Below are 21530 nucleotides of genomic sequence, written 5' to 3' on the forward strand. Positions count from 1 at the left end.
GTCTACGCAATATGAATTACAACAAAAATATCAAATAATAACAAATACTATTCGAATTCTCAATTAAAAAAAATGTCTTTACTTATACGCAGACATCATAACATGACGCAAATATCGTACAACGAAAACAGCGCTTATGCTAAATACGTATTTAAAAATCCTAAAAAAAAACCCAAAATAAATGCATTCACTTGGAATATAAAGTTGATATGGTGCATGTAAGCAGATCATCAGTTACTATAGATACATGTATACATTCAAAATAACCGACTCAGGGAGGAGGCTAAAATGATGATAAAAGTTTTCAACCTTTGTTGAATATGTCTATTAGAATACGGCGAAATGGAATGTTACTGTGTGTTAGAGTGATATTTTTTTAAAGAAACCCTGTCTGACAGATACACGATATGAAAATGATTTAGTGCAAGTTCACTCTCCTCAAGAGTTAAAACAACTTAAAAGGTGTATTAGTAGTTGAACTGTTTTGTATATACTCTTCAGGGTTTTATTTCTCAAGATTATATTTCTGCTACTATGTTCAATGTGGGGGGTTGTGTTTTAAGGGCACCGCCGTCCATTAAAAAATACGAGGGAACGTAATGACCAAGGAGAAAAATTTCAAAGGTGAAACTTGGTATCTTGGCATTTGGAGCACTAAATATAGACCGACAATATTTACAAACTCCTGACTTGGATATTCATCATGTGAAAAGGGACATGTCTAGGGTAATGCCGCCCTAAAATACTCGAGAAAATATTTTGTAGAAGATAATTAAAACAACTTTTGCATTGGTCAGTAAGAATAAAGCGACCGTTAAGTTAAAGGATAATTAAAATAACTTAAGTCTAGGTCAGTAAGAATACAGCAAAAGTTCCGTTTTAACAGAGAAACTACGCGCATTGCAACGATTCAGAGCGCTTTTCATGATCAAATTATAGACATGGTTGACAAATTACGACACATATAGTCAAGATTTTCACGGTTTGGAAGAGAAGGATTATACATTTAAAACAAGAAAGGTTTGCTCCTTATTGTATTGCTGACCCTAGACCATATCCCAACAGGGTGTTTGCACCGCATTAAATCGATAAAACATGCACTTAATGACGTTCAAGGGGTATAAAGGGAATATACATAATAATTAATAGGAAATAAATAAGTACGTAGAAATTTTTAGTAATTTTAGACATATGTTTACAGAAAAAAATCCAAGTCAACAATAACATCAAATACATAAATCAATACCAAAAAAATCACACTATAGGCATGATAGGAAGACTTTCTTCCTGGCATTGCAATGATTACAAAATATTACTCCTAATATACAAACGCTTCATAGGTTCTTCTTCTTATTTCAAAGAACTCATTGAGCAGTATGAATATCCACAGGGACTAAAATAGCAAATCTTATATAGCAACTTCTAAACTCAGTTCTGTGACACTTATTCTTTGAAAATTAGCCTTACAATACATGTTAGTGATTGCCAAAGCTAGTACACAATTTTATATTTATTTCACTCTTCAAGTGTCGAAATGGAAGCTGACTTTGGAGTGCAACTTTTTACCCTGAAAAGCTTTTTGAACCATCAGGGTACATTTTGTAACCTATTATAGGCAAGGTGAGATCTAATCGCCATCTGAATACAAAAAGTCCCGGACCTTTAAAGTGCAAACTTCTACGATTTGGGATGTATATCAAAAGCAATCAAAACAATGTGGAGTGCACGAGATCATCCGAAAAGATGCTATACTAGTATTTTAACAGGAGATCCCTAATTTCATCTTGGAAAAATGGAATGGTCCTGCATGGAGGTTTAAACTATATACACTGCGGGCACAGACCCTAATTGACAGTAGTTCAACAATAGGGGGTCTTGAGACAAGATTACCAGAAGTACGACTTGCTGTAGTGTCAATTTTTGAATGATAGTGCTCATACACAGATCGGAAGAGACCTTAGCTTGCACATTCAGACCAATTTCCTCGAGAAGGGGTCTCTCACAGCGAACACGAGTAAAGGCTTAAACAGTGACATCATCTTCTTTACCGGTGTCGCTGTTGGCGCCATCTTGGTCGCCAAAGATGGCATCTAGGTCAGGGCAACCTATGGATCTCCAGTATACGGCATCTGAATAGCGAAAACGAAAGCTAGGTAAATTACAAAATATATTGTTCTCGAATACTACAAGGCAAAAATTCATTGCAAGGAATTTTGTCTGTACCCTGAAAATAAAGATAATAGGTAGAAAGATGAGAAATTTTACCCCGCCGCCCCCTTCCCATTAAAAGAAAAACACATTGATTCCCATTCCATCACCTCTCTGCTTTTCCTTCCTTTTCTACCATTTCCTTTCATTTTCCCTTTCTTATTATTCTATTCTTTTTATTTTTCCCCTACCCTTCTTCTTAATAACTTCTTTTCCATTATTCTAAACTTACCAGCATGTCATTCTCCTTCCACCTTCTCTTTCCATGTTAGTGCTCTTTCTTTTACCCCATTCCACCATGAAAAGAATGGTGGAAAGGGTAGAATGAAGACCCCCTTATTACTCCTTAGATTCAGGGGAAAGAAACGAATGGCCGATTTCACTCGTTTTTTGCTTGGGAGAATTACCAATGTGCCCTTGCTGACCCCCCCCCCCCCACAAAAAAAATATATTTATTCCCACCTATGAAACGAAGCTTACCTTTGGCAGTTGTTTCGAGGGTGATACCGCACATATCGGATGAACACTTCGGACCGGCTCCATCATAAAACTCCCCATATCTCACCTGCAAGTTAAATGAAATGACGATCTGATTTCGTATATAGGAACTTGACATTATAAACAGAGAAGGCATTAGTATTTCGGGATTTGTGGAATGATGCTATAGACAGGGCAATATAGTTTTCCCGCAAACATGATTAATGGTCAAGTCCAACCCAGAAAAATGTTGATTTGAATAAATAGAGAAAAATCAAACTAGCATAACGCTGAAAATTTAATCAAATCGGATGTAAAAGTTATGGCATTTTTAAGTTTCGCTTATTTTTCACAAAACAGTGATAATTATGCACAATGCAGTGACATGCAAATGAGACAGTCGATGATGTCCTTCACTCACTATTTCTTTTGTTTTTTATTGTTTGAATTATACAATTTTTCATTTTTTACAGATTTGAAAATAAGGACCATCTTGACTGAACCATATAGTATTAAACAATGCTAACTACATATATTCAGAGAGGAATTGATCGTTGTTTCACTTGACAATGAGGAGAAAATTAGAATATTTCATATTTCACATAAAAAAGTACAAAAGAAATATAGTAGTGAGTGGATGACGTCATCAGTCCCCTCATTTGCATACCGACCAGGATGTGAATAGAACTGTTTTTGTGAAATTAAGCGAAAGTTTAAAATGTCATATTTGTTGGGGTGGACTTGTCCTTTAAGGGGGTCATCTTTGATCTTGAAATTAAGGTACCAATATATCTCTATTTATTTCTTACTTGGACAATAATAAACACCTTTTACACAAAGCGATTCCTGTAAGCAATAAAATCATTTATTTTATTTATATTCGAATATCTATATCCCCGCTCTATTATCAATGATTATCTGTGCTTGCGAACGTGCGATTTGGCTGAGTGGGAGAAACTGTTTCGGCCAAATTCAATTAAAACAATAATCCAATCTTCTAAATCGATTTACTTTTATTTACAAACAAAGGTTTAGTTTTATTTTTCAATTTTTTTTTCACAATTTTATCATTACTATCATTTTTTTTACTTTATGATGACCTACAGTATTCACTCCCAATAGGGCTTTTAATGATTCGATGTTTCGGGTTATGGCTATGATCTTTTGTTCCATTGCCAAGAATTCGACAAATAAATAGCTTACATAAGAATGAAAGGGGAATGAAAGGCTATTATTATTTTCATTATTAACTCAGCTCCAACATGTTCCGCTCATTCACATAACTCCACATTGACTCACCACTTTGTCGGGTGGTACCAACGTGACATAACCGGTATCCCTACCGACATCTACCATGTCTACTGCGTTGTAAACCTCCCAGTCACAGGGCAGATGGGGTCCTGTAAACCTGTTAACCGATATCGACAAAAAAAAAACGTGATACTTCTTTTATTAAAACGTTAAAATGAATATTTTCCTCTTTACATATAGGCCTGTAATTGTGATGCCCTGTGTTCCGTTTCATGAAGAAGTTGCGATTAAGGGAAATGTGGTAACTATATAGGTACTATGGTTACATATTTCATCATACAATAAAAAATCAAGGTTTTATTGGTCATAATCATAATGGTTATTTCATCATAATTATTAGGTTTGTATAAAAGACCACAATTCATTTGCATATTTCAGTGGGGCAAAGTTTCAATGTATATAGTGAGTACATGAGATTTGAGAAACTTGTGAGCGGGAGCTAGATGCCATAGCCTACAGGGCTGTGATATTTTACTTTGTTTGTTTTAGAGTGATAGGGAGAGAGGAATGTGTACTGAACAACTACTATCATGGTTGCAATGACCATGCTGGATAATGTTTTAAAGTTAGCCGTTATACAGTAGAAAAAATATCACGCTGTTTAAACCCCTCATTCTAACAAGTTGTTTCAACTTTTACACAATTGTTTAAACTTTTTTAAAATTCTTTAAACTTTTCAACATATTGTTAAAAAATCAAGCTTTAAAGAATTGATGTTTGAGTGACGGGCTTAAACAACCTGCTTGGAGGGCGTATTTACAGTGCAGGTCTAACTGGAATACATAGATCATAATTTATGTTAAGGACGTTCCACAGTTAAAATGAAGTCCCATGTCCATGTCATTTTCACAAAATTTTAGAGAGTTACTTTGCTATCTGTGCATTATGAAAATGCAAAAAATAAAATAGGTTCATGTGCTTATTTTTCTACGGGACTTCAGTGATTAACGTATTTGAATGATATGAAATGTTGCACAATCAAGAGATTTATGCCTCTCTTAGACGTCATGAATTCACCAAATCTCTGCTCCGTCGATATCGCATCAAACTTCATCAAACTTTCAGGATATGTATCTCAGTAGATACCAAAGCATAGGGGAATATCTTTTTATTGGCAAACTATATCTATTTGGAGTCAGCAGCGCGCTCATCAAGAATAGTGCATAAACTTAAAAAAATCCTGAAAAAGACGTGAATCTACTCGAAATTAAAAAATACATATAAAGCTTAAGCTGCACTTTATTCAAAATCCATGTCATTTCATCAAATTCTGCAAAATTGTAGAGGAGTGCATTACGAAGGTGTAGGGAAGTTAAAAATATGGGGTCCAAAGTGTTGCGAGTTGGCTTGAAAATCGCCTAAAACGCGTCGAAAACATGCAAACATCTCTACCGTCCAAAATGTCTAATGTGCGAATGATTCCGTAGCTCAGCTCACAAACATTAAAAATCCATGTCATTTTCATCATACTCTCTAGATTTGTAGAGGAATAATTTCAAAGACGTAAAAATATCATAAATATGGGGTCCATGTGCTCTTTTTAAACTATCAGTGCCTAAAATGTTCGAGTTGGCTTGAAACAGCCCAAAATCCGCCGACTAAAACGTGCAAAAGTCTGATACCGTCTAAAATGTCTAAAATGTCTAGAATACGAATGGTTCCGTATTTCCGAGCCCAAACATTTAAAACCCATGTCATATTCATCATACTCTCTAGATTTGTAGAGGAATATATTCTGAAGACGCTAAAACATTAAACATATGGGGTTCATGTGCTCGTTTTCACATCATCAGTGTCCAAAACAATGCGAGTTGGCTTGAAACAGCCCAAAACAAGCAAAAGTCTGTCTGATACCGTCTAAATGCGAATGGTTCCGTAGTCTTGCTCCCAATCCAAGTCATTTTCATCATACTTTGCATATGGATACCTCAGCACCAGAATATTCAAATTAGGCAAAAATCAACATGGGTCCATGTGCTTTCTTTTTTGCTAAAGAGCTTCAAAGTTCACCCAAATGGATGTTCTTAAGAATTGCGCATTCACAAGAATTAGACCTCACGAGATCACAGCAATTAGTTAAAAGTTCTATTACTCAGTCAAAATCCATGAAAATTACATCAAAGTTTGCAATATAAATTAATAATTGTATCGTTGAGATGGATAATCTACTTACATTGCTATTAATTGTTTGCTCTTTTAAGTCTAACAGCACTCTCAGTTCTTAGAAATTGAAAGATAACAAACACTCAATCTCAAAAATGTGAAATTTCAATACCAAACTTAAGTACAATAACTGCTGCACTTTATTCAAAACCCATGTCATTTTCACCAAAATTTGCAAAGTTGTAGAGGAAGGTATACCTAAGAGGTGCAAACATTAAAAAATATGGGTTTATGTGCTTGTTTTCAAACTATTCAGCACTCTTATTAGAGCGAATGTGCTTTTTAAAACACCCCCAAAACGCACCTAAAGCTATGTATCTATGTGAGGAAAAATTCCAAGCCACTTTATACTAGTTATTCAAACTTGGGATCATATTCGTCATACATTACAGCACTACAGAGTAAAGTATTTTAAAATTGTAGAGGTATTTTAAAAATGGTAAATAGAATAATTCCAGTTAAAAGAGGAGCTTATCACCTTAACGAAAACTCCCCAGACGAGCCATATGCAGAGGACGCCATCCCAAGCACCTTCAATGCCGCCTCTTTGGTGAGTTGTAACAAGGAAAGATCAATGGTAGACAACTGGTCGTGATTCACACACGCATCGGCAAAGGCACCCATTGCTTCCAGCCCGACTGGTTCAGTTTGGAACTTCATTTGGTACGGATGAACCCCAAGAAAAGTCAGCTTGGTCCAGACAGGCAGAGCAAGGGCTAGGGTTTGAAGCAATGTGTCATGTAACAAATGAACTCGGAAGACGAGGTGTTCAAGTGATGGGAGGCTGGCAATTGCTTCAACTACCTTTCCAACATTCTCCGTGATGCCAGAGTCAATCCCAAGGACAAGAAGCCGGAGATCATTTCGTTCGCGGATTGAGTCGCTCAAGTCGCCAATGATCCCATCATTGACAGAGAATGGCACTTGACATGACACCAAGTTTGGGAAACTGTCGAAAAACTGACGAAGTCCACTGGCGCACTGTAGAAAGAATCCAAGTAGCTGGAGGTGACGAACGGTTGGCATTTTCGGACATTCTCCTAGATTTAGTGTCCGGAATGGAAGATTGATGAGAGAAAGTGAAGTTAGGTTCTGAAATGATGAAAGGAACGAGAGGGTGGTAGTTACTGAATTCTGCACGCAATTCAGCGTCACTAGGTGGTTTGCCATTGTGTCCGAGAATTCTGTAATTGAACAATTCACTTCTAGTTGTGTCGCTTTCATTGCAAGCACTTCGGTAATCAGGCTCCCGGTGCTACTGCGGTAAGGCTCACATTTGATCATTTTCAATGACTTGACATTGGGAATGTACAGTAGGATTTGCCTGAGGTCTTCTCTATTCTTGCAGATATTTCTCAGGGTTGCATGTTCGACCATATGATTGATTGATGATACTGACACTTCCGCAGCCGTCTTGACAGGTCTAAATTCTAAAGAAGTATCAAGTGTGAGGTCCTGCAGGAATGGCGCGTATGATGCAATCATGGTCATCAGGTCGTCGGAGGAGAGTGGGTTGGACACGTACTTCAGGTCTAGGCCTAAGCATCTAAGCTGTTTCATGATCTTTCCACCACCATGACTTTCTAGATGAATAAGTTTGTCTCCAACATGTCCAACGCTCACTTTCAATTCCTTGAGAATTGGGCAAGTTTGAGAAATGAGGTCGAAAAATATGCTCATAGGCGAATGTTCACATTTTAAGTTCTTGATGGATAGCCTCATCAATGATGCAAGGTTTATAGCATGCATTGTTGTCTTCGGCCATATTTCCAATGATGCCCCCTCAATTTTAAGGTCTTCAACATTAGGAAATCGATCACATGCAAATGATAGATTTCCAACCAGCGAATCCGTGGAATGATTTTGTAATGTCAAATCTTGGATGGATGAATAGATATATGAACCCAGAGCTTTGTTCAGCTTGCTGACGTGGGTTGATTCGTTTACTGACAAAGACAACCTACGGAGATGGTGGAAGGATTGCAGACATGTCAAGAAACGCAGATAGTCTTCCTCTTTGAGATGGGCCACATCGAGCTTGAGTCCAGTAAGAGAGGTTGCATTCTTGTAGGACATGAAGTCAAAGAAGATGTGGAGGTTTGTCTCTTTAGAGATGCACAGGTCACAATCCTCCAATGGCAAGGACTGTCCAGAGGACAGCACATATTTGTATGCGACAGCAATGTGTGGCTCATGCTGAAACGGTGACACCCATATTTTCAGGTTACTAGACTGCAAGAATCTCTTCAGCTGGGCATTCAGTTCACCGTCACTTTTGCTCTCTAAATTGCACAGCAAAGCGATATCAGGTGTGTTGTTATTGGTGTCCCAAAGGTACACCCACTTTTCTTGTAGAGCAATAAGATGATCAAGAATCAAACGAGCAGAATGGATTCCCTCACCGCAGGTAAAAAGTAGAACATTCTTATACTCTAACAGTTGGGTACGGCTGCATATTTGTCGGATATATTGCAAGAATGCCATTTCGTCTGTTCTTGCTAAGTGCGACAAATAAACGCCCGCACAGTATTCCTGGCTTAGTTTGTGGAAGAATGATACAGCATGTGACTTTGTTACAGTTCTCTGTCTTAACTTTGTCTTTAGTTGCACTTGCCGTCGATGCTTCGAGAGGATGCCGATCTTGCACGCCAATTCCTCTACCTCTTGATCGTACGATTTTTCGTCTTCGTGTCCTTCTGAGAGTATGAAATCCGAAGAATCAAACAATAATTTCTTCTCTGGACTGAAAAGACCATCAAGACCTACTCTTCCTAGATGCAAGAGTAATCTGGTCAAGGTCTTCTCACTTTCTTCTTGAGATCTTGAAGTATTTGATTTCGTATCGTAGTGGCCCCACAGGTAACTCGTGAAATACCTGAACAGATCACTCAATGTGTCAAATTCGTCAAGGTCGTCAACAGTGGTCTGAATTTCATTGGTCAACTCGCAGAGCATAGCAGTGAATAACGGTATTCCTGACAGAAATTCAGATACAAGAGGATGCTGTCGAATATACTTTAAGACATGCTCTGCCTTTTCATCCTGTTCCTTGAAAAAGAACTTAACATACTTGTCCGTTTCTTCTTTCTGAAACCCTTCAATTTCAATCCTCGTGTAAGTACGGAGACAGCTTTTGAAATCCACCACTCTCCAAGGTCTGGTAGTAACTAAGATCTGGTTTTGACGCAGCTCCTCGTTTCGAAGAATGCATCCAATGCGACCAGAAGCTTTTGCGTCTGCAATGCTGAACTTAGCCTCATCGTATCCTTCTAGGACAACCTTTGCGGCTCCAGGGTTTGATTTCATGTAGTGATCGATCTGCCTCGCTGTTATTTTACTGTCCGAAGCAAGGAGACACTTACGGACAGCATTACCAATAGACCATTCAGGATTCCACTTTCTGAACGGGATTGCAAGGAACAATGGGATGTCTTTCAGCGGCGAAGAATCAGTTTTTATTGCCCAATCATAGGCCAATTTAGCAACTAAAGTTGTTTTTCCCATACCTGCTTCACCCTCTAAAAGCAATCTCATCGGTTGCCGATCGTTGCCATTACTAGAAGAAAAGATGCCATCATGGGAATCTTGAAGGGGTAGGAAGGTCTTCGGTCCGTTCAGAAAGGTGCTTGCATTCTGCATGACGAGGGACAACCGGACATAGAACTTTTGGAGATCAACGTAAGATTCTTCATCCCAAGGGATAAACTTGATCTTGCACATGTCTGAGAGGTAGAAATTGACCAGTTCCTTTCTTAACTGCTCCAAATCTAAATCGAGTGAGTGTGACGTGACAACTCCTGTGAAAGATAAATTAAACAGTTTTATATATATATATATTTATATTATTTATACAGATTACGACATAATTAAACATTTTTGAACGTCTGATACCCATCACCAAGTCCCCAACCAATGTTTTCTTTATTTCATAATACTTAAGCCACAAATATTACCCATTACCCAAATGAGCTTTCTAGAAATAAAAGCAGAAGCGAACTGAATCAGAACGTACAGCAACCCTTTTATCATTTTCGAAAAGTCTTTCCAGGTGCGAAGGGTTGGACGTATAATAACCCCAAGATAAACTCATTTTGGTGGAACCTATAAAGATAGTATAGACACCCAAGATTGTGTATCATAGGTATATTTAAACATAATTTTATTTGTTTAAAAAAATACAATCACCAATTCGGCTAGAGGCTTGGGTTGGCACCAAAATTGCAAACATTGGCTATATCAGATTGATACACGTCTGTTAAACCCAAACTATCATACATTCTCCCGATTTTCAAATTGTGTGTGTGAATTTTTTTTTAGATACAAGTAATAGCGTAATTACGTATAAATATTCACCATCGTCTATAGTTTCTGCAATTTCCTTTAACCGTGTATCAAGTAGGGCTTGCAACAGCGCCTCTCGCAGCGTCTCCCCTGAGTGATTCCGTCGCCATTGATGCAACATGTCATATATCGCCCTCTGCGGTGGTTCATGTTTATTGTTATGACGGATGCATTCGAGTTGCACACCATCGAACCCAAGACGAAGGCCTAACTCTTCCCAGCGATGTCGGGGGATCTTTTGCGAGATTAAATTGAGTTCCAGATCTGAGAGGGTTTCCGATGGACTGTCATCCCGGGTATCTTCGCTGCTGAAGTTAAACGGAGAGGAGGGATAAATATATGCTCACGAATACAAAAAGTTTATATGTATTCAAGAAGTCGATTTAAAAACTCCACTTGATCATTATCATTGATTGATTGATTCATTCATTCATTGGTATTAGTTGTTGAGTTGGTTGGTTGATTGATTGGTTGATTGATTGATTGATTGACTCATTCATTTATTCATTGGTAGATTGGCTGGTTTGTTGGTTGTTTGGTTGGTTGATTGATTGATTGATTACTGATTGATTACTGATGGATTGGTTAATAGATTGATTAATTGATTGATTGATAGATATACAATTGGGCACTCGCCCCCTCCAAAAAGACCGAGATAATAATAATAAATAATAATAGACAGTTCTTGCATAGCGCATAACACATTATAAATAACGTCTCTATGCGCTTCCAAAGGACTTGGATATTATTACCCTGGCTTTAGCCAGGGTGATGATGAGATGATGAGAAATGAGTGAAAAACTAAGAAAAAAAAGGGAACGGTTAAAATATGTTTTTAAATTGATGTTAAAATCTGTCAAAAGATAAAAAATATTCATTTAAAAAGGTCGTATAGTTTGCTCACTTCACTCGTACGACTATCAAGACCCCCCCCCCCCCCCTCTTAACACTTTTCCAAAACTTGAGATGGGCTTTAAAATAATTGAAATGATTCATCATTGCATAACAAAAATTAGGGTGATAATTGAAAGAAATCAATAAAAAAAAGATGCTCTTCAGGGGGGGGGGGCGTGTCAACATCCCTCGAATGGTGTGGGGTCGTCTCACACGGCTAGCACAGCCTGCATAATTATCTCATTATTCTGACATTTATAAAAATCAAAGGAATAATCAAACGAAATTTAACATGTTAAATGAAACTCAAATTTTCAAGGTTTTTTTTTATTCCTTTTAAGAAGGATAGTAAATCATTTCAGAGGGAAGATATTCCACTCAGGACTCGTATTTATGGAAAAAAATGTTTTGTTAATGCTTACCATGATGGCGCCGAGATATCAGAATTTGATTCGTCAGGATTTAAGTTAGCCATTCCTGTTAATCCAGTTACTTCAGCACAATGACCTGTTTAAGATCCCCATGTCTTGCTCTGTTTAAATCGATCATTGATATAACTATATGTTAACATTCATAATTCAAAGCAAAATATGGAATTTGTACCAAGATGTTGGTCGTAAACCCTCCCTCCCCAAATTGTTTGATCAAAATAATACACCAACTCTCATTAAAAAAATAAGATTCACTTATTTTTGTAAGATTAGAATGCTATATAGATGATCCTCAACGAGTACAATTCACACTACCGAATTTATCAACACTTTAGGCCCGAGATACACATGCGTCAGGTTCAAAGCCGCCTCCAATGCCGGCCTCGAGCCGGCATCAAGCCTGCAATTTTGGTGCTGTTGACAAAATGGGTCAGATGCATAGAAAATAGTAATTGCTTTTGCTAGGCTTATATGCTTGGCTCAGTGGCGTAACCACGGGGGGGGGCATGGGGGCGTGCCCCCCCCCCTCAATCAGCTGGCAAAAAAACCCCGGGAAAATGAGAAAAAGAGGAAGAAAAGTAGTGGGGAAAGAAGAAAATTATGATGTTATATCACATTAAAAAAAATATCTTTATAAAACATAATTTGCGCATATCCTATGTATTCATTGTTCCTGCTGCTCGCATTGTCTGTTTAACAAGATATATAATCCTAAAAACCTCCCTTTTTCAAGTCAATATACATAAAATATATTTCCTCGCATTTCGAATTATTGTTTCATGTAGTGGCATATGCTTCTATTTCATGACTATTTTTAAAATGATTGCCCCCATTTTAAGGTCGATATAAACCATTTCCTGTCCGTGCTTACGTTCGCATTCGTGAATTGGTGAGATATATTTGTTCTTCATGAATTCCTAAAATCAGTCCTTAAAATGTCCCTTTTCTGATCTGAATATCAAAAATTTCCAGCTTGCGCTCGCATCATTTGGTTAGTGAAATGCGTATATTGATAATCATGATTACAATGACTAAAAAACTGCTTAATGTGTCAGTTAGATGTAATTCTAGCAAAATCAGCATGCGCTTGGCCCTCGCATCAGATAGCTATGGTGAGGTATGTGAACTCGTAATGGATTCCTTAATAAGAATAGTCATTATATCCATGCTTGGGGTCAATATATGCGAAACTTTAAGCTTGCGCTTCGCGCTCGCATATTTTTGTTAGTGAAATACGTATAATCTTCGTGGATTCCTACAAACTAGCCTTAAAATGACCCTCTTCAGGTATAAATTTTCAGCTCGCACTTCGCGCCCGCAATATTTGATTATAGTGAGATGCGTAAGTTAATCATTACAATGACTCCAAAAAGTGCTTCATGTGTTTAGATGTATATTGATTATTCTAACAATATCAGCAAGCGATAAGCACTCGCATTAGAAGACTATGGTGAGATATTTATACTCTTAATGGATTCCTAACATATAGTCCTTAAAATGTCCCTCTTTGGGGTCAATACATACAAAAAAATTTAGCTCGCACTTCGCTCTCGTATTGTTTGTTTAGCGAGGCAGGTTTGTATTATGATTACAAAAAATTGCTTTTAATGTCCCTTTTAGGTCCGAATTTCAAAAAATTTTAGCTCGCGCTTCGCGCTCGCATTAAGTGATCAGTGAGATATATATCCGTTTAATGGCACTGTCCTAAAATGTCAGTATACAAGTCCTGGCGACTGAGCTCGTTTCGCGCACTCTTTAAGTGACTCAAAATTTTTGCTGGTGCCCCCCAATGCTGTGACCCACTGGCTTGGGTCACACTAATATTGTACATTACTAATATTGTACATTAAACATTAAGAAAATCTGACACTATAAACCCCAGTAATTTTTATACGGCCTGTGTTTGAGCTGAAAATGAAATCAAAATTATACCTTGTGATCCATGCTGTGTGTTTACATCAGTTCTGCAAGGTTGGAAAAATTATAGTTCTCAAGCCACGTCAAGGATCTAAAAATGAAGAGTATCAAAAGATTGTGTTTTATTAAACAGATGCTAGCTAGTTACATAAATACATGCGTATAGAGGAAACAGAACACAGATAATAAAGAATAGCCATTGGTAACATAGTGTGTCTTTATAACGTGTAATTATAGGCAGGGAAGTGGGAGTAATTCCCTGATAGGCATAGACCTGTTGTATAAGATCTACCATATCTACCAATCTATATAGTAACTACCAGGCGCGGATCCATGGGGGGGGGCCGAGGGGGCCTTGGCCCCCCCCCTTCGGCTAAAAAAAAGAGAGAGGGAAAGAAAGAGAAAAAAGGGGAAGAGGGGAAAGAAAAGAAGAAAAAGAAGAAGGGAAGAAAAAAAGAGAGGAAAAGGGGGGAAAGAAAAAAGGAAAAAAGAGAGGGGAAAAAGAAGAGGGTAAAAGAGAAAGGAAGAGGGGAAAAAGAGAGAGGAGAGGGGGAAAGAAAATAAGAAAAAGGGAAGAGGGGGAAGGAAGGGAAGGAAAAGAGGGAGGGGGAGGGAGAAGAAAAAAAGAGGAAGAGGGGGGAAGAGAGAGGAAAAGGAGAAAGAAGGAAAGAGGGAGAGGGAAGAGAAGAAAAAGAGAGAGAGGAAAAAGAGGAAAGAAAAGGAGGAAGAGAAGAAAAGAAAGGGGGAGGGAGAGGGGGGAAAAAGAGAAGAAAAAAGAGAGGGGAAAGAAAAGAAGAAGGGAAAGAAAAAGGAGAGAAGAAGAGGGGAAAGAAAGAGAAAAAAAGAAGAGGGGGAAGGAAGAGAAGAAAAAGGGAGGGGGAGGGAGAAGAAAAAAAGAGGAAGAGGGGGGAAGAGAGAGGAAAAGGAGAAAGAAGGAAAGAGGGAGAGGGAAGAAAGAAGAGGGGAAAAAGGAAAGGGGAAAGAAAAGAGGAAAAGAAGAGGGGAAAGAAAGAGGAATGGGGGAAAGAAGAAAAGAAAACGGAGGGGGAGAAAAAAAGAGGAAGAGGATGAAAAGAGAGAGGAAGAGGGGAAAAGGAGAAAGAGGAAGAGGGGAGAAAGAAGAGAAGAAAAAAGAAAGAGAGAAAGGGGAAAGAAGAGAAGAAAAGGGGAGAAGAAAAGGGGAGAGGAAGAGGGGAATGACGAGAAGAAAAAAAAGAGGAAGAGGAGGAAAGAAAATGATGTTTGAACCAAAAGGGCGCTGAAATGATGTTCGAAGGAATGTCAAAATGCTGTTCGAACTGGGGGCAGAATTGATGTTTGAATCGGGGGGGGGGGGGGGGCGAACTGATGTTCGACGTAGGGGCGCCAAATTGATGTTGGAACTAGGGGCGCCAAATTGATACTCGAGCTAGGGGGGGGCAAATGGTATTCGAACTAGGGGCGCCAAATTGATGATCGACCTACATGTAGGGGCGCCGAATTGATATTCGAACTAGGGGCGCCAAATATATGTTAGACCTACATGTAGGGGCGCCGAATAGATATTCGAACTAGGAGGGCGCCGAAATGATGTTCGAAGGGATGTTAAAATGATGTTCGAACTAGGGGCGCCAAATTAATACTCGAACTGTGGAGGGGGGCGCCACTTGATACTCAAACTAGGGGGGGCGCCGAATTGATGTTTCCAACTAGGGGGGCGCAAAATTGATACTCGAGCTAGGGGGGATGATATTCGAACTAGGGAAGGCAAATTGAGTTCGAAGGGATGCCAAAATGATGTTCGAACTGGGGGCCGAATTTATGTTCGAACGGGGGGGGGGGGCGAATTGATGATCAACCTACATGTAGGGGCGCCAAATTGATGTTGGACCTACATGTAGGGGCGCCGAATTCATATTCGAACTAGGAGGGCGCCGAAATGATGTTCGAAGTGGGGGCGCCAAATTCATACTCGAACTAGGGAGGGGGGCCGAATCGATGTTCGAGGTAGGGGGGCGCCAAATTGATACTCATACTAGGGGCGCCGAATTGATGTTCAAACTAGGGGGCGCAAAATTGATACTCGAGCTAGGGGGGCGAAATAATATTCGAACTAGGAAAGGCATATTGAGTTCGAAGGAATGCCGAAATGATGTTCGAAGTGGGAGCGCTACATTGATACTCGAACTACATGAACTAGGGGGCGCCGAATCGATGTTCAAACTTGGGGGGCGCAAAATTGATACTCGAGCTAGGGAGGCGAAATGATATTCGAACTAGGGAAGGCAAATTGAGTTCGAAGGGATGCTAAAATGATGTTCGAACTGGGGGCCGAATTGATGTCCGAAGGGGGGGGGTGGGGGCAAATTGATGATCGACCTACATGTAGGGGCGCCGAACTGATATTCGAACTGCCGCCTTGTTGTTGGCTCATTGTTCCATATATTGAAAGTTTGAAATGCCTTGGCCTTGAGGTTTTTAGGCCTTGGGTTTCCATGACTTGGCCTTGGCCTTGGGGATTAAAGCCTTGGTCTTGGGTATTAAAGCCTTGGCCTTGGAGGTTTGAGCCTTGACTTACAACACTGATGGATATATAGACAGATATTATTTACAGAAATTTCGAAGTTTACTTGCACACACTAAGAAATAAATGTTCAGAATTGAACCCCGATAGGTTGATGCAAAATCAGCACCCTATGGGTTAAAAAATTGAACCCCTGATTTTGGGTTCAAAAGTTGAACCCTGCGGTTGGGGTTCATTTTTGCACCCTGCGGGTTCAAAATTACACCCCTAGGGGTTCAATCTGAAATTTAGGGGTGCAGATTTGAACCCCAACCGCAGTGTTCAATTTTTAAACATAATCAGGGCCTACTCTGATGAGAATTTAAACGAAATTGAAAGCATCAAATGGTTAAAATAGAAATCGATCGAGTTTCCCGCTCGCATTGATTATTTTTTAAAGTGATATTACATTTATTCATGAACACATCATTTTAAAACCATTATTCAATTGCCTCTTCTTCATGCATAGGCGGATCAAGGTGGGGACCCGAGGGGCCCGGACCCCCCTATGGGTAGAGCAAAAAAAAGTGGGAAAGAAAGAAAAAGGAAGGAAAAGAAGAGAGAAAAAAGGAAAGGAGGAAGACGAATTAATAAAATAAGATGAGAGGAAGACTTGGACAAAATATTTTATGTCACTATATAAATTTTCGCTCGCGCTTAGCGCTCGCATTGCCTGTTAAGGTATCCACATATCTTGTTCAACACGGAGCTTAAATATCAAGTTAGGAAGTCAGTATACAAAACATATTTCTCCTTGGAAATCGAACTTTCATTAATTTTTGTGATTTATATATTGATTTTTAAAAAGTGCTCTGTAAAAATGTCAGTTTTATCGTCTGAATATTAACATTTTCCAATTGCGCTTCGCGTTCGCGAATTGTGATGTATCAGGTACCTATTATTTTCATGTATTCCATAAAGTTTTCAAAATATCCCTTTTTAGGTCTGATTGTCAAAACGCACCAGCTAGCGCTGCTATGCTTGCATTTCTGATTGGCGGGTTATGTATGTCTCAAATTGATTGTATAACAAACTACTTAAAATCCCCTTTTCATGACAGTTTATCAAACATTTCGGCTCGCGGTTTGCGCTCGCATTAATGGTTAAAAATATATCAACTAATTAATGATGCATCCTCTTCATAAATAAAAAAGGTGCTTGAAATGTTCAGTGTTCAGGCCATAATATCATCAGATTCCGCGCCCTCATTATGCATTAATACTAATATATCAATTTAATAATTAAATTGTCACTTTTGTTTTATCTCGCGCTTTGCAAGATGAATAGGAAGATATACAGTGCGTATCAAAAAAAAGTTTACACTTTGAAAAAATCCTGTAAAATTATACATTTGTAATATCCAGAAGAATTATCCACATTTTAACATTGGTACAGATCATTTTCAGCAAATGTCAATATAACTATCGAAAAATATTTCCGCTTGAGTGAGCACCACTTACTGTTGAAAAGTTAGTGAAAAATGATTTGCGCAGAACTTTGAAATAGCTATGCGAATAAAAGTAAACCTTTATCATGAAGAACACGTAGAATTTAGCAAGTAAAATTGATTTGAAGATATCTTGGACCTCTTTTAACTTTCCTTGCCCAATACACTTTGAAGAGTGCATTGTGCCCCGCCCCACTCCCCCACTCACCAAGGCCATCAAGACGATATTTGATTTACACTGAGCTGTGATTTGCATAAAATGAATTAGGCTTGATTTTCATTATGTTAATCATTGTCAAGCCTTTGAAAAGTGTGGATAAACAGTATTAAATGAAAAATTTAATGTCAACCCACTTTCAATAAAAAAAACTTAGTGAAAAGGTGCTGGAGATGTCTGATGTAAACTTTTGTTCAGATTCAGTTATGTCATCAGATCCAGCTGGCACAAAAAGGGTAAAAGTTGTGCTTACTAAGTGTTGTAATTTCAATTTGGGTAGCAAATTTGTTTAAAAATGCTTGAATGTATCTGTTTTATCTTAATTGACTAAAAGTGCAAGGGAAATGTAGGAAAATGTATCGCAGGGTAAGTTTGATTTCACCCTTTCCCCTTAACACTGCGTGAAAACGAGCATTTCTGCGCAAACAGATTTCTGTGAGCTTTACAAAAATGGACAGTGCTCACTCCAGTGTAACATTCTGTCAAAACTTTTTACTTTCATTGAATAGATGAGACCCAATCCCAAGATTATATGTGAAAAAATTACCCACATGTTGTATATTTTTAAATTCCCAGAGCTTTTTCAAAGTGTAAACTTTTTTTTTGATACGCACTGTATAGTCATCATATTCATATGATAACATGTCCTAAGGATGTCAAGGTCCTATGTCTCAAAATTAAAGTAATAATGAAACATATCAGCTCTTTATCAAGTGCGATTTATATCCACCTTACAAGTTTCCTACAAAGTGTTTGAAATATCAGATCGGAATATCAAATATTTTAAGCTCGCGCTTCGCGCTCGCTTTTATTTTCATGATAAAACATTGTTTAGAATGCCTAGATTCTAGGTCTAAATCTGAAACACGCGCGCGCATTTTCATTCAGTTATCCAGTTTCAGATCACAATATCAAAAAATTCTGCTCGCGCTTTGTGCTCGCATTATTAATGTAGGAAGATCCCCTTTATCACCCCTTTCATGATTTACAAAACATGAATAGAGTATCCCATTCAAGGTCGAAATCTCGATTTTTTTTACGCTCGCGCTTCGCGCTTGCATAATTTGATTGTGAAATATGTAATGTCTTCGTGGCTGCAAGCAGTCCTTAAAAGGCACTTTTCGATCAGTTCAAAACGTATATAAACATTTTCTGCTCGCGCTTTGCGCTCGCATTATTAATGTAGGAAGATCCCCTCTTTTTCATGATTTAGGAAACACGAATAGAGCGTCCCGTTCTAGGTTTAAAACTAGAATTTTTCCAATCGCACTTCGCGCTCGCATCAATCGTTTAGTTATATAGCTTACTTGTTCATGATTACAAAAACTGATTAAATTTTTCCATTCTTTATGTAGAAATGTCAAAAATTTTCAGCTCGCGCTTCGCGCTCGCATTATTTGATTGATGAAATATGTCATGCCTTCATGGCTAAATGCAAGCAGTCCATAAAAGGCACTTTTCGATCAGTTAAAACGTATACAAACATTTTCTGTTCGCGTTTTGCGCTCGCATTATTAATGTGGGAAGATCCCCTCTTTTTCATGATTTACGAAACATGAATAGAGTGTCCCGTTCTAGGTCTAAATCTAGAATTTTTGCGCTCGCATAAAATTGTTTAGTTATACTGTATAGCTATCCTGTTCATGATTACAAAAACTGATTAAAGTTTTCCATTCTTTATGTAGAAATGTCAAAATTTTTCAGCTCGCGCTTCGCGCTCGCATTATTTCATTGTTGAAATATATAACGTCTTCATGGCTAACTGTATGCAATCTTTAACAGGACTGTTAGGCCTAGCTTTCCGATCAGTTCAAAACGTTTATCAAAAATTTCTACTCGCGCTTCGCGTTCGCAGTAATTATTGCAGGCACATCTTTTTTCAGAATGTTCAAATTTTAAGAAAAAATAACTACAATTTCAAAAAAAAAATTGCTCGCGCTTCGCGCAGGCATTATAAAATAAGGATAATGATAGTATACATTTATGTTGATTTAAAGAATAAAGCTAAGAAGTGACTTATAGGACTACCCCCTTCAAAGAAACAAACGAAAAAAAAAACATCTTCGAGCGGCCGATCGGAGAATATGGCTGAAAAAAAATTCAGAAGGCTGGATCCGCCCCTGATTCATGTGCCTATGAAATAAGATAATTTAACATGCATTTAAGGCACTTATGATTGCCTGGGGGAGGGAGGGGCCGCCAATTTCCCGAAAATTACACAGGGGCGCCAAAATCAGGTCGAATTTGGGCCCCCCTCCCTACGAAATCCTGGATAGGAAGTAGCCGCGCCTGAACTAACTACTGAGGAACATTATAAAGAAGAGTAGTACAGTTTTGGGTCGGTCGCGTACACAAAAGAGGTACAGAAAAGAGGAGAACATGCTTATAAAAAAAACGGAGTAAAGAGAAAGTAAAATATACACGATATACGGAATATTTAAAACGCGAGACTGAGGCTAGCTGTGAGCTGTACGATCGTCTGTGCGGCCTGTGTGCACTGAGCATGCTGAGGGGAGATGTGTGGTGATGCGTGCATGTGATTGAGCGGAGGGATATTGGGTCAAGGGCTATGGCCGGGTCGGGGTGAAGCTTAAAGGTCAAGTCCACCCCCACAAAAAATGTTGATTTGAATCAATATAGAAAAATCAGGCAAGCAAGATGCTGAAAATTTCATCAAAATCGGATGTAAAATAAGAAAGTTATGACATTTCAAAGTTTCGCTTATTTTTCACAAAATCACATCCGATTTTGATCAAATATTTATAGTCACGTGCAAATTAATGAGAGAATCGATGACGTCCCTCCGACTCACTTTTTTTTATTGTTTGAATTATACAATATTTCAATTTTTTTTTCTTTCTTATTTCACATCCGATTGTGATCAAATTTTCAGCGTTATGCTTGTTGGATTTTTCTCTTTTTATTCAAATCCGTTGGAGTGGACTTGTCCTGTAAAATGATCCATTATAATTTGTTCTGATTTTGAAAAATTATGGCTTTGGTTCTTAAAAATTATGGGCTAAACGTTATAGGCTTATAGGGTAAAAAAATACCCCCGGAGTGTTAAATACATGTAGGTATTGTACAGACAAGTCATGTGTGATAAACCCCCCCCCCCCCCGCTTTTTCAGTTTTGGACGCGGGCCAACACCAATTTCACGAAAAGGGGTGGTGTTAAAAGACTGGTCAATGGTCAATCGCGGGGTCAAACGTATTTAGGGTATGTTTTTTTCTCCAAATTAGCCAAACGTGTTCTTAGGGTATGTTTTTCCCCGAGTTTGAAGGGGAGTCCAGCCTTGGTCATAAAATATTGTGTTGAAAAAGAGAAAAATAAATAAAACAGAATGGTTTGAAAGAAATCGGACAAGCAATAAGATATATATATATGGCTGCTTTAAAATTGACATCCTAATACTTTGTTGATTTCATATTGGCAACTTGGTAAGTAAATTATGACAAGAGGCATCCGCATGCAAGGGCAACTTGAATTTCCATAGGCCATGTAATTAATTAACAGGGATTTGTGGTTTTCTCTTAAGTACCTATTCCACTGCATGGGGCAGCAATATACCAAGGTAGTAT

At 38.3% G+C, this 21530-nt stretch overlaps 1 protein-coding gene across 1 annotated transcript in view; it reads right to left on the bottom strand.

The window, feature by feature from the left end:
- Positions 1–573: 573 nt before the first annotated feature.
- The window catches only part of LOC121415716, a 31881-nt gene continuing 10924 nt past the window's right edge, over positions 574–21530 (bottom strand). Inside the window, exons 2-8 of the mRNA XM_041609037.1 lie at positions 13758–13833; positions 11817–11926; positions 10513–10805; positions 6638–9956; positions 3985–4093; positions 2689–2773; positions 574–2129 (exon numbers count right to left, since the gene is read on the bottom strand). Coding sequence (XP_041464971.1) covers positions 2023–2129; positions 2689–2773; positions 3985–4093; positions 6638–9956; positions 10513–10805; positions 11817–11869 — 3966 coding nt within the window. The 5' untranslated portion in view covers positions 11870–11926; positions 13758–13833 and the 3' untranslated portion in view covers positions 574–2022. The remainder of the gene's footprint in view (positions 2130–2688; positions 2774–3984; positions 4094–6637; positions 9957–10512; positions 10806–11816; positions 11927–13757; positions 13834–21530) is intronic.

This window comes from Lytechinus variegatus, chromosome 5, assembly GCF_018143015.1.
Source record: "Lytechinus variegatus isolate NC3 chromosome 5, Lvar_3.0, whole genome shotgun sequence".
NCBI classification, from domain to species: domain Eukaryota; kingdom Metazoa; phylum Echinodermata; class Echinoidea; order Temnopleuroida; family Toxopneustidae; genus Lytechinus; species Lytechinus variegatus.